Below are 13,340 nucleotides of genomic sequence, written 5' to 3'. Positions count from 1 at the left end.
AATGAATCCACAGCATAGAAGACTGAGGCACATCGGTTCCTGTGTATGCCCCAACCTCTCATACTTCCTGTGCTGGTCTGTACAGGTGTCGGGCCAGATCAGGAAAAGATGGGAATGGGGATGTGTCTGTGCACAGTGCCTGCCACTCTTCTAGGATGTCCTGGAGTCTCTATAGCTTAGTAAGTGAGGGGGGAAGGGGTTTGTTCTTTTTCCACGTTCTTGTAAAAAAAAATAATAGTTCGAAAAGAGACGAACATAGGTTCTTTAGAGGAAAAGTAGCCCAGAATCTTAAAGCTCCTTAAAGTTCTCAGATATGGAGTCCACCTTTAATCCCAGCTTTCACTGCAGAGACAGAGGCAGGTGGATCCCCGTGACTTCAAGGCTAGCCTGGTCTACACAGAGTTCCAGGTCAGCCAGGGCTTTGTGCACAGGGAGACCCTGGTTAAAATATATGCGCTTCCAGATGGGAGGTTTTCCTGAGCCATGGGACACCAGAACAGAAGCCTGGTGAGGCTTCAACCACCGAGCTTTAGACTGGACAGCGCCGGGCAGCCAGCCGAACTCGGCTGTCCTCGGCAGGACTCCAGAGCCGAGCATAGCCAGCGTGAGGCAGCAGTAGCCGATCTTGTGTGCCATCAGGGCTGACGAGTCTCCTGGCAGCCAACAGGTATTCTCGGTGTGGGGCCAGTGGTGGGCACGGACAGTGGCCTGGTGCCCACACATACTCTCGAGTACGCAGAGGGGTGCGGCTTTTGTAGATGAGCAAGACCCGTACCTCGTAGCGGGTCTCCTGGGCCTGGCGGTGGCGGCCCAGCACACGGGCCTGGAACACTGTAGGACGGGGACACAGAGGGTCACACGGGCCTTCAGGGCCTTTGGGTCAGCTGAGATCAAGGGTGAGGGTCAAAGCAACTATCCAGGAGGAGTTAAGGATCACTGGGGTCGCTGGGCAGTGGTGGCACATGCCTTTAATCCCAGCACTTGGGAGGCAGAAGCAGGTGGATTTCTGAGTTCGAGGCCAGCCTGATCTACAGAGTGAGTTCCAGGACAGCCAGGGCTACGCAGAGAAACCCTGTCTCGAAAAACCAAAAAAAAAAAAAAAAAAAAAGGATCACTGGGGTCAGTGGAAGGGGTCAAAGGGCAGGGGTCTCACCAAAATCGCTGCCACAGTAGTGAAGAAGCCGGTGTGCGCGACCACGACTGTCAGGGCATGGCCCGCAGCGGTCTGGAGGCGGGAGCGTTGGTGAGTGAGATGGGCCTTGCCTCCTGCCTGGTACCCCTACCGCCCGCACCGTTGTCCCTGCTTCACCTGGTGCCAGGGATATAACCGGGGCAGGGATGGCCTCGGGGACCACAGGAATCTCTGCAGGCTGCGGTTCCACCTCCCGAGGCTGAGGCTGTCGCAGGGGCCAGCCCAGAGCCTGTACCTGAGCCTGGAAAGGGCCATAGCGTTCCCGGGGCAGCCAGAACTCGAAGTGCACGCCTGGGTTGGGCTCCCGCAGCAGCACCTGGAGCGGGAGGGCGCACGGGAGCTGGTGGCCCTCAGCGCCATGCCTCTCCATCTAACTGACTTTAGTGTCCCGCCTGTGCCCCGCCCCGAACTGTCCACACAGGCCCACCTGCAACAATAGCTCCTGGGAGGTGGGGCCGGTCGCCTGCAGAGTCTCCTCCGGGCCGGCACTGCGGGTGTAAACCACACGGGTGCCCGCGGCCTCATAGGTACCAGGCAGGCTGAGCACCCCGTCACCGTTGAGCACGTAGTGCCCGTCGCGGGTCACCAGCGCTGCAAAGAAACAGTCAGTCTGTGCTCGCGGGAACTGCCTGCCCCCAAGGCCAAGCCTCAGTTTCCCCAGAGACCCCGAGGTACCCAGGTGGTTGTGGCTGCGCTGTGCTACGCGGATGTGCCTGGCGCCCTCGGGGATCAAAGTCACGTTCCAGTAGCCGGCGAAGGCACCTGAGGCAGGCGGGAGGTTGGGGTGTAGCGCGGCAGGATTTTCTGGGATGCGCTGGTGTGTGCAGGGGGTGCGTTGTGGTGGGATGCACTGGGACGCACTGGGGTACACAGGGGAAGTATGCTCTGCAGTAGGCAGAGCAGGGACACTCTGGGGTACACAGGCGAGGGATGCTCTGGGGTGCGCAGGGAAGGGATTCTCTGGGGTACGCATGGCAGGGACGCTCTGGGGTGCGCAGGGGAGGGATGCTCTGGGGCTCGCAGCGGTGAGGTACACTTTGGGTGTGCTCAGGGACCGATAGCTGCGGATAAATGAGATGATACTGAGGGGAGGCAGGAAAGGGGTTAAAAGCGCATCTATTCGGGGGAGGGTGGGACGCTCTGTCAGAGACCAATCAGGGGAAAGGTTCGAGGAGCCGGGCCTTAGCCTGTCCAATCAACAAGAATCTTGGCTCCCAGGAGCCAAACTTGTTAAAGGGACACCCCTCTCCACCATGTTCCTCAAGCAGACGGTGAGGCGGGATGGGGCAGTCACCGGCGTCGCGGAACACGCGCTGCACGAACAGGCAAGAGTCGTTAGCGCCACCACAGAGGCCGCAGCGGTCCTCGAGGGTGCCGGAGCCCAGTATCCCGTCACAGCCTGCGCTCTGAAGGGGACAGTGGATCAGGACGGGCGGGGCATGAGAGGGCGGGGCCGTGGGGAGGCGGGGCTAAGGAACAAGGTTCGGTAGGTGGGCGGTACTGGAGGGATTTCGTGGGAGGGACCTAGTGAGAACAAGGCACTTGAGCTGAGTCTAGAGACAAGGCTTTATGGTGGGCGTGGCCTGGTGGTAGGCAGAGCCTGAATAGTAAGGTGGGATTTGAAAGGAGGAAAGGTCTAGAGGGTGTGCAAAGACTGGAAAAATTGGTGAGAAAAGACTGTGAAAGAAGCCACGAATAGCGTGTGGACTTGAAGGATAGGTGGAGCCTGAAGGAGAAGCCAGAGAGAAGCCTCTGGAGTGTAGTTTTTAGGGGCGTGGGGTGAGGGGTGGGGTGGGAAAACCGATGTAATTGCCCTGAGACAGTTTGGAGTGGGACCGTACGTTAAGGCGGAGTCTGCAGGGTAATGGGCGTGGTAGGGCAGGGTCAATGGGTCCTCACCAGACAGCGGCCTGCCACGCAGAGACCCTGGGTCCCCGTGGTGCAGGGGGTGCCATCCAGTACGCGGCCAAAGCTGTGGTAGAAGGCGTGGCCTTCAGCCAGGCAGTTGAGGTCACACACATTGGGCGCTGAGGGCGGGAGGGGTGGTGCGTCTGGGGGCTTCCATCCCATCGCCAGTCCCTACACCCAGCTCATTGCAGCTCAAGCTCAGCCTAAACCCCTACAGGCGCCAACACTTCCCAGGCCCCGCTTCTCGCTTTTTTTCCTTTGGGCTCTGCCCTCTCCATGGCAGAGTCCGAGAATGGACAGGCTGTCCGAGAACTATGTAGACCAGGCTGGCCACCTGCCTCTGCCTCTCCAGTGCTGGTATTAAAGGCGTAAGCCACTACACCAGCTCATACATTTTCCTACATCCCGAGTTCTCTCCTTTCCTCCTCGCTCCATTTCTCCACTCTGTCTCTTCCAAGTCATGCCTCTATTACCTTCTCTCTAGGTCTTCCCCTCTCAGGCCACACCCCCATTCTCTTCCATCCTGGCCCCGCCCCTCCAGGGCTTCACCCTTCTCCCTCCAGGCTCCGCCCTCCCATTCAGGCCCAAATAAACTAGCCCCGGAGCCTGACTGTACCACTGGCTTGCAGAGTACAACCTCACTTTCCCCTGCCTGTCAGATGAGACCCGCAGGTGCACAGCCTTTATCTCAACCACTTGGAAGCAGGCAGGCTGGTAGACACTGCTGGAGACAAGGTCAAACCTAGTGGGACTCTGTGGAAGTGGGATGGGACAAAAGAAAGGAGGCCCAGAGCTGATGGAATGTTCTGCGTTCTAGGCTGGTCTTATCAGTCTCCACCACGCTAGCGACTGAAGCTGCCTGTCTCCCTTCAATCTGGAGGCGTGCTGCCCCGGGCACCCAGTTATATAAGCTGCTATTTTCAGCTCTGTGCGACAACATTTCCTGTTAGTGGGATCAGTTTGAAAACTGTTGGCCTCTGGATAAAACTCTATGTCAATCCTCAGCCTGCAGTTTGACCCTGTGCAAAAGGGACCGTGTCCTTCCTTCACCAACTCCTACATATGCTTTAAAACCCCATTCCAATGCTCGCCTCTCAGAGTATTTCTTAACTCCTCTCAAGATTCTCTTTTTCCTTTTAACCCCAGTAAATCAGGCTACTCACCCCCGTGGAAGGGCACCCATTGGTAGGTTTTCTGGGTGCCCAAGACAGGGTGGCCGTTGTAGAGAGAACACTGCAGGTCTCGGAATGGTGTGGCCCCTGGGGGGCAGTCCTGGGTGAAGATAAAGGTGGATAGACCGGGCAAACCAACAAGGGGAATTTGGGGTGGGCAAAACCAAGCAAGAGGGATTCAGGGTAGATGCGAGGGCCTACCGGTAGCTGGCACTCCCGGTATTCATGGCTGTCCCCCCAGCAAAGTTCCTCCCCAGGAAGTCTGCAAAAACCAGGGTGATCTGAGTGTAGCAGGAACCCCCACACGCCCTCTCAGGGACCCCATTCCATCACCCGCCAGGCCACCCTCCGCCTCCACCAGCCCCACCCGCATTCCAGCTGGTTCCGTAAGATTAAAGGGCACAGTGCATGTGTGGGCAGGCAGAGGGCGCGGCCCGGCGTGCGGCGGAGGGAAGGGGCTCCCGGTTTACCGGACACAGTAGCGTCTGCGCACTGAGACGCCCAGACCACACGAGCTGGAACACCTGCTCCAAGACCCCCAAGGCGTCCACTCTCCCGGACCCTACTTGATGGCAGAGAGGAGGATCAGCCAGGAGAGTTGGAATCTCCCACCTCATCCACATTCCCATGTGATTTCTGGGCTCCTCACTCCCTTACCTGAGCAGCACCCCTCAAATCACAGCTCAGAAGAGTCCACAGCAAGAACAGAAGGGGCGGGAAGAGGCGGGGTCTGAGGGAGCACTGCGTTCCCAAAAGGCAGAGATCAGCAGGGTCAGGGTGAACTGCCATCTCAGCCCTGGTTGGCTGTGTGCTGTTCGATGGTAGCCAAACCTCTCTGGGTCTTCGTGTCTCTAAAAAGAAATGAGGTAACAGCAACCTCGCCCCATCTCTGGAGAGCCTTGAGGGGGTTATGGGCTCAGGTCAGACATATGGTGGGGAGCTAGGAGCTTTAGGTGTTGTTATTTGGTTAAAAAATTAATATTATTTGTAGAAGGGCACTTGGGAGACAGAGACAGGCAGATCTGAGTTCGAGGCCAGCCTGGTCTACAGAGTGAATTTCAAGACAGCCAGGGCTACACAGAGAAACCCTGTCTTGAAAGCAACATACATACACACACACACACACACACACACACACACACACACACTTACACACGCGCGCACACGCACATATTTATGTGCGTGCACGTGCATACAGTGCACGGCTGGAAGATGCCAGCAGCATTGACTCCCTTCCAGCTGAGCTGAGTTACAGTTGCTCACAACTTGGCATGGGTGCTTGGAACCAATCCTGGGTTCTCTTAAAGATCAAGATAAGATCTTGAACCTTGAGTATCTCTCCTGCTTCTCCTGTATTTATTTAAGACACTTTTTCACTATGTAACCCAGGCTGTCCCAAAACTCCCTATATAGCCCAGGCTGGTAGCTAACTCACAGAGACCCATCTGCCTTTGCCTCCCAGGTGCTGGGATTAAAGACATACACCACGTGCCTGGGTTCTTTCTTTCTTTCTTTTTTTAATTATTTTTTTAGGCAGGGTTTTATAGCCCAGGCTAGTCTTAAACTTCCTAGGTAGCTAAGGATAACCCTGAACTCATGACCTTCCTGCCTCCCCTACTAGGACAGTTGGCACTGGGCATTCGCTCTAGGATGGAGTCTTGATCTGTAGCTCCAGCTAGGCTCAAACTCTGAAAAATCCTCCTGCCTCAGCCTCCTGGGACAAGGCTCTCACACCTGGACTACCACACACCCATCTTAATCAGCTATTATTATAGATAGTGTGTTCTTTTATAATGTGCACAGTAGGTGCCTAACGCCAACATTTAAAAGAATCCTTTAAGGACAGTATTTAGGTGGCTGCAAGTCTATTCATCCCTTTCATCTACCTTCCTGGGTGGCCAGGAACCAACCATTCCGTTTCTCCAGGCCTCAGTTTCCCCATCTGTGCAGTGAAAACCCTCGGGACCCCGCCTGTGAGTCTCTGAGACCCCGTAGAGGGACAACCAGTGGAAGATCATTCAGAAACTCGGGGAAGGATGGGTGTCCCCCTCCCAGCTGCACCCCAGCCTCTGCGGACCGCTGTGCTACCAGATACCCCATAGCCTAAGGGATCTCTCTCCCTCCCCGATCCCCTCTCCCCCGTGACAGGCGCGGGGAAGGCTGACCTGGCCTCCTGCCAACACGTGGGTCATGGTCTCATCTGCCAGGGGTGTGGGCTGCGGTGCCCAGAGGATCTGCGGAGAAGAGGGACAGGGTGGGGCTGAGTGGAGGCCTCAGTTTCCCCAACTGCAGAGACCGGATGAAGTCATTCTCGGCCCACGCCCTCCTCGTGATCCCAGCCTGGCAAGATCAGCCAGGAGGGAAGGGAACCAAGATGAAGTGAGTCCCTTCTGGGCCCGGGCCAGGCTCTCTGAAGGGCACACGGGCTCTCAAAGTTCTGCAACCTACAGGGTCCAGGTCCCTGAAGAACGGGGTAAGGAATGCCAAGGTCCCCTATCCCGGCTGGAACCAGGGTCTCCCTGGTTGTCAGCCAATCTGGTGCCCTTTAGGACACCTTGCGACCGAGATGGCTGTAAGTTGGAAAACCACGGTAGCTGCTTCAATACGCCCGCCGGACCCCTCCGTCTGCCGGCCCAGAGACTGGGCTGTCCGGGGAATGAAGAAGGAGTCTGGGGGAAGGGCCATCCCATAAACCCCTTCGTGGTGGTGGTGGGGGGTCCTACACATGTCTGTCAATACTCTCTCCGGAGCACTGCATCCCTCTCCGGCATTGGTGCACCAGTCACTGGGGGTGCCAGTCTCCTGAGTTTCAGTCCCATCCCGGAGGAAGTGCGATCCCCCAAACTCACCACCATCCTAGGGATCGCTGCTTTCGCTCCGAGGAGGGAAAGAAACCAATCTCATACCTGCAGCCACACCAGGTGGAAGAGTGGCAGGATGCGAAGAGGGACTTACCAGCAGCTCAGAGCCCAAGGCAATGCGTCCGAGCTTTCCTGGGACGCCCCAGGGACTGGCGGAAGCGGCGGGGCCCCAAAGTGCGGGACTGCGAACTCGGTCGATCCCTCCCACCCGGGCCTCCCAGGCGCGCCCAGGCTGGGGTCACCGAGGGCGCAGGCCAAGGGCGCCCTCGTGCGGCGGGAGAGGACGCACGCGTTGGGCCTGGAGCTGCGGCAGGGGGCTGACCTACTGCGCCTGACAGCGCAGCGGCCCAGCGTTGGCCCTGGTATCCTGGGTGCCAGTGACCTTGGGAAGTCCAGCTGCGGGGCGGTGCGCGGGGGTGACTGGACTGCTATTCCGGGTGCCGCGCTCAGGGCCAGGGAATGTGCCTAGTGCTAGGGCTTGGGGTGGGATAGCGCATGCCAGGGCGCCCTCCCAACCTCTCAGTACCCCGTCCTGCTCCGCAGCACCCCGCAACCAGGTTTCCTACCCTCATCCCCATCACCCGCTCAGGCCAGACTCCTCGCTCTGTCCCAGCAGTCCCAGAGACCCCAACCCAGGTCTCCATCATCCCTGCAACCGAGACTTCCTACCCTGTCCCCCTTACACCCAATTAGACCTCTCCACTCTGGTCCACATCATCCCCCAGTTAGAACTCCTTGCTTTGGTTCGCATCTCCCCTCCACAACCAGACTCCTCACCCGAGTCCCCGGCATCCCCTCACGAGGCCCCGCGCGCCCGCTGGGGGCGGAGGGACCCTCCCTGCCGCACATTCCCAGGCGCTGCCGTCACCAATGCTCCACCCAGTCCCGCCCTCTAGGCCTGGGCGCCAGTGCTTCCCTCTCCTGGTTTTGGCTTCAAGCCCTCCGCCTCAGTTTCCCCATTCCTAGCACCCTGCTAGTCTCTTATGGACACCCCGACCGCGTCGCCTTCGTAGCGCCCCCTGTAAGCTGGGCAGAAGGCCACTGCACTCTGCGATGATCAGTGCTGTGTGGACCATGCTGTTCCTGGGCACTGGAACTCACCTCCTCTAGGAAGCCCATCTGGCTGACTCCTGGTCCAGAAAGCTTTCCTCACAAGGCACAGTGCCTGCTGTATGCACTCCCTGAAAAGCAGACTGCCTGCAGTATTTACTCCATGCAGGGGACAGTGTCTGCTGTATACACCTGCCTCAGGGAGGTCTACTGGACAGGGCTCAGCTCGGGACAGCCGCTGGAAACATCTCAGAGTGTAACCACTCCGTGACATTATGCAAGCTCTGTGTGCACATAGCTACTACAGCGCAACAGCCAAGCCCAGTGCGGAGAGGTGGCCACTCCGGGCCATGACTCCTATTTCTAATATCTATCATCCTCTATTGAAGAAAAGATGTTACAGTTGGGCATGGTGTATGAGGAGAACCCCTACAGAACCTGTAACCACCAAAGGGGCCAGAGGGGAGGGTGGGCTAGCCAGGGTCAGCACAAGATTAAGGGACAATCCCAACATCCTGCTGTGAAAGCAAGAGACCTCAGGAAAGTAAAGACAGAGGAGGTCTGTGTCGTGGAGAGAAGCCCATGCAGCAGATGTTCTGTTCCGGTATACAGCAGGCATGCACTCTGCATGGAGAGTATACAGCAGACATGGGTTTACAGGAGAAAAGATGCAACAGACTCTCCAGGGAGTGCACACAGTAAGCACGGACGGGGAGTACACATCAGGTGCCCTGTCCTTCATGATACACGTATACAGGAAACTCTATGTCTGGCAGAGTGAGCATTCAGCCAGCTCCATGCTATATACAATAGGCCCTCTCCCTTGCAGGGATCGTATACAGTAGGTACTTTGCTGTGCAACCACTGCCTACAGGAGACACTACACCCTGAAGAGAGTGTGTCCAGGGGACATGGCTCTTTCCCTACGGCAGACTATCGCAGTGAATCAGGCACTGGCAAAAGCTGAGGCCCTGCCGGGTGGTGGTGGCGCACACCTTTAAACCCAGCACTTGGGAGGCAGAGACAGGCGGATTTCTGAGTTCGAGGCCAGCCTAGTCTACAGAGTGAGTTCCAGGACAGCCAGGGCTACACAGAAATACCCTGTCTCGAAAAAAAAAAAAAAAAAGCTGAGGCCCTGCAAGGAGGCCATAGAGCGGGCACTGTGTCATACAGGAGCATATACAGTAGGTGGTATGCTCTGCAGGGTGTGCACACAGCAGGCACTGTTCTGCACTTCCCTGCAGTTCCGACTAAGTCCAGCAGAGGGTGCGGCAGGGCTCCAGAGCTATGCTAGGTTTAGTGTTAAGCTGCTCATACAGTGCAGCCTGCTGGGGACAGCTTTGGTCCACACCCACTCCCAGCCGGGTCCCCACCCTTGGAGCGCCTTCTAGGACCCATTCGCCTCTGCCAAGACCAGATTGTGGCAGGGGACAGGGCTTAGTGGGACTCTTGGCTATCTGTAAGGCTGGGGCCCTAGGCTTACAAACCCAACGGCCAAGAGGTGACTTAACGTACTTAAACATTTGTCAAGAGGGTATAAGTGGGCGTGACCATACACACTTGTCATCCCAGCACTGGACACGTGGAGGTAGGAGGATTAGAGTTTGAAGTTATCCTCAGCTACATAGGATGTTTGAGCCAACCTAGGCTACATGAAACTGTGTCAGAAAAACAGTACAGGGGGTCGCATCTTATTTGGCACAACATCACTAAGTGTGTGCAGAGCCTGGGTGTCTGTCATTTCCAGCACAGAGGTTATACACACCTGACACCCCAGAATGGAGGAGCGTGGAAGCAGGAGGATCAGAAGTTCAAAGTCATCACTGGCTACAGGTTGAGTTCCAGGCCAGCCTGAGCTCCAGAGTGAGGACAGGAGGCTGTCAGGCCTGTTCACAAGAGAACCTTGTGATGCCCCGTGCAGCCCTTGGAACTCTCCTGAAGTCCCTGAGGCCACCTGGTCCCCAACATGTTCCCTTCTGCCTCCAAGGACACTGGGGTCCTGTAACTACTATCCAGACTCTAACCTCTCTGGGGCTCCCAGCTGCCCCATGGCTCAGGGCTAGGGGCAGAATCAGGACCCACACTGTGGTCACCCTGTGCATGGGTACTGGGAGGCACTAGGCTCCTGTCTTTCCTCTTGGGAGCTCACGAATGGAGAAAAGGTTTTGGTTTGGTTTGGATGTTTCTGATGGCTGACGCCAAGCTGCATTGTCAATCCCAGACTGCAGAGAGCAAGAAGAAAGAAGTGGGGGTCTGGGGCAGAGTTCTCACACAGAGTGCAGCTTGAAGCAGGGTGCTCAATTGCTCTTTACTGTGGCAACACTGGGTTTGGTGTGTGTGTGTGTGTGTGTGGAGACCAGAAGCGGACATCATGTGTCCATGTCAGTTGCTCTCCCCTGTGTTTTTTCAGACAGGGTTTCTCTCTCTCTCTCTCACTGGAGTGCCAAGAGAGCCTCTCGTCTCTCCCCACCCAGTGCTGGAGTTACAGCTGTGTATCCCATCCATCCTTTTTTTTTTTTTTTTTTTTTTTAATTTTATTTAAGACAGGGTTTCTCTGTGTAGCCCTGGCTGTCCTGAATCTAGCTCCATAGACCAGACTGGCCTTGAACTCACAGAGATCCTCCTGTCTCTGCCTCCATAGTGCACACCACCGCCCACCCAGCGCCCATGCATTTTTTTGAGGCAAGGTCTCAAGTAGCCCAGGCTGGATTCGAGACCCTGACCTTGAATCATCCTGATTCTACCTACTGAGTTTTGGGATGGCAGGTATGTGTCACCGTGCCTGGATCACTCCCCCCTTCTCGCCCCGCTCTCCCTACCCCCTAGGTCTGCTGACACTCAGCTCTTTTCCTGTCATTAGCAAAAAGACCCACGCAGACAAAAACGGATCACTCCTGCAGAAACCTGGCCAGTTCCGATGGCCACACAGCACCCTGCTCAGCAGGTCGAATAATGTCCCTGCTCAAAGGTCGATGCCACGTCCAGCTGGAGAGAGATAAGGGGAGGGGCCTGTGCTGCAGGGGAGGGGCCTGTGCTGCAGGGGAGGGGCCTGTGCTGCAGGGGAGGGGCCTCTGCTGCAGGGGAGGGGCCTCTGCTGCAGGGGAGGGGCCTCTGCTGCAGGGGAGGGGCCTGTGCTGCAGGAATTCCCACCTTTTGGGCAGTGGCACTCAGGACGTAGGTCTCTTGAGGACATCAGCTCTGTCAGCAGGAACATGGGCGACTCAGGAAATAGCTCAAGGACCAAGCAAACCTGAATCAGCAGGGAGAACCCACGTCTGGGGCAAACAAAGAATGCCAATAAGATCAGAATAGAAGGTTGACTCCTGCCTGTACCTCCTGAGCCACCACCACCCGGCTAGGAATTATGTCCTTGATCCTCTAGCTGTAGCATGAGCCACAGAGCCTCACCCCTGTTTGTGGCTGTATAATATTCCAGCGTGTGGGATACTAGCAGTGGATACTAGCTGTCCTAAAAAGAGTACTCTGTGGAGATGCAGCTCTGTGTGTCGAGGTCCTTCTGTTGGCATGGGAAGTCACAGGAAGAGTGAGGGGAGGGGAGGGACAGGTGTGTGAGGGACACCGGAGCCTCACTCCACCCAAGCCTGAAGGGTGCCACAGTGCAGAAACCTTCAAGCTTCCTGCCTGTTCTAAGATGGACTCACCTTCCGTCCTGAGCAGAGGTCCTGGCCACTGAGTCCGGGCTCAGGGGTAACACACTCCCATGCTCCTTTCTGGCTGTGAATCCTTCTGTCCACGTCTCAGAGCTCCCATTTGGGAGCTGGGTGTCAGTGGCCCAACCCACTGGGGGCCAACCAACTCCTGCCTGATTCTGCAGATAGGCTCTGCCCAGAGCCGTTCCCTTTGGCTCTGCATCTGAGAGGCTCGGAGTAGAGAGGGGAGGATGTGAGTGGCTCCTGTCATCCAGGGTCACCTACCTTCCTGGACAGTCAGCACACTGGGGGTCCCTCCCACACACATTCATGCTGGGTCACATCACCCAGGCCCTGGGGTGTCTGGAGTGTTCAGGCAGTCACTTCCCTCCTACCTCCTTGTGCCTGGGACTCCAAGTCTCTGGGGACATTTTGTGAGTGGCTGAGAGCTCACAGGTGCAGCCATGTGGAGCCCAGATAGGGATCATGTGGCTGGGAGGCCTGGGCCACCTCTTAAGGATCCACACACAAGCCTGAGAGTCTCTGGGGCCTCTGGGGAGTCTCAGCAGAAGGCAGTCACCCCTCCACCTGCGGCAGGTATTTTCAGCAATGCTTCCCAAAACTTCTCCAGAGAAATCTGCTGACTCTCAAGAGTTATCTCATGTCAGCGAACGAGCAGAGATGGAAGGAGCCAGGGCTGGGCTCAGGGACACAGCAGTTTGGGGTGCTGGGGGTGGGCAGCCAGGCTGAAGGTCATGCCTAAGGCCGTGGGCCATGGGGGCTCAGTGGCTGTGACTAACACAAAGCTGGCCAGTGTTTGCCAAGTGTGATGGAGTATGCCTGCCGTCTGGCACTCAGGAGTCAGAGACAGGAGGATTAGGAGTTCAAGGCAAGTCTGTGCTATGTGAGCATCTCTTACTTTTTGGTGCATGGCTTAGCAACTTGAGGCTCATCCACACGCTTGTGCAGTTGTCCCTAACATTTATCTGCAGAACTTTTCATCCCCATCCTGAAGCTCCGTTGCCATTCGATATGAACTCTCACCCACTCCCACCTTCTAGAACCCACAGACCCACTTCCAGTCTCTGAATTGGCCTGTCATGGAGTTCCAAACTGTGTGGCCTTTTGCATCTGGGTCTCTCACTGAGTCCAATGTCCTTAAGGGCCTTCAATGATGTGGGTGTCAAGAATCTCGTTCCTGTTCACTGCTGCATGATATTCCGGTATGTGGGTAGGCCTCACCTGTGTGTCCATCATTTGTTTGTGGGCATGGATGTCTCTACCTGCTGGTTGCTGTGGACATCTCTGTGTCTCTGTCCATCTTTATCCCACCCCTCTTTCTTTCTTTCTTTCTTTCTTTCTTTCTTTCTTTCTTCCTTCCTTTCTTTCTTTCTTTCTTTCTTCCTTTCTTTCCTTCTTTCTTTCTATCATTTTCTCGTTTGAGTTTTTGAGTTGTGGTCTCAGTTAGCACAGAGTGAACCCGTTATGTACTCAAAGCTACCTTAAA

The 13,340-nt window shown here is 56.4% G+C and overlaps 1 protein-coding gene across 5 annotated transcripts; it reads right to left on the bottom strand.

The window, feature by feature from the left end:
- Positions 1-23: 23 nt before the first annotated feature.
- Positions 24-7,358, bottom strand: Adamtsl5 (ADAMTS like 5). Of its 5 annotated transcripts, none has more exons than XM_031350088.1 (13): positions 7,228-7,358; positions 6,438-6,506; positions 4,930-5,121; positions 4,743-4,834; positions 4,474-4,534; positions 4,264-4,372; positions 3,092-3,219; positions 2,487-2,598; positions 1,868-1,954; positions 1,620-1,783; positions 1,310-1,508; positions 1,154-1,225; positions 24-831 (listed from the first exon to the last, which is right to left on the bottom strand). In XM_031350088.1, the coding sequence occupies exons 2-13, from the start codon at positions 6,462-6,464 to the stop codon at positions 530-532; spliced, it is 1,545 nt and encodes a 514-aa protein (XP_031205948.1). In that variant the 5' UTR covers positions 6,465-6,506; positions 7,228-7,358; the 3' UTR covers positions 24-529. The 5 variants fall into 5 exon arrangements, with proteins under 5 accessions (XP_031205948.1, XP_031205949.1, XP_031205950.1 ...); XM_031350089.1 differs by having other exon boundaries at positions 1,310-1,433; XM_031350090.1 differs by having other exon boundaries at positions 4,930-5,013.
- Positions 7,359-13,340: the final 5,982 nt, after the last annotated feature.

Source organism: Mastomys coucha, unplaced genomic scaffold (genome assembly GCF_008632895.1).
Source record: "Mastomys coucha isolate ucsf_1 unplaced genomic scaffold, UCSF_Mcou_1 pScaffold4, whole genome shotgun sequence".
Taxonomy (NCBI): domain Eukaryota; kingdom Metazoa; phylum Chordata; class Mammalia; order Rodentia; family Muridae; genus Mastomys; species Mastomys coucha.
Note: the sequence above shows the minus strand (reverse complement) of the source record. Positions and strands in the feature narration are given on the sequence as shown.

Bases quoted from the DNA above. Each gene is read 5' to 3' on its own strand.
- Adamtsl5 (XM_031350088.1), bottom strand. From the start codon at position 6,464: ATGACCCACGTGTTGGCAGGAGGCCAG. The intron at 1,784-1,867 runs GTACCTCGGGGT...GTTTCTTTGCAG, and splicing joins GCGCAGCCACAACCACCTGG to CGCTGGTGACCCGCGACGGG. The intron at 1,226-1,309 runs GTGAAGCAGGGA...TCCCGCCTCCAG, and splicing joins GGTTATATCCCTGGCACCAG to ACCGCTGCGGGCCATGCCCT.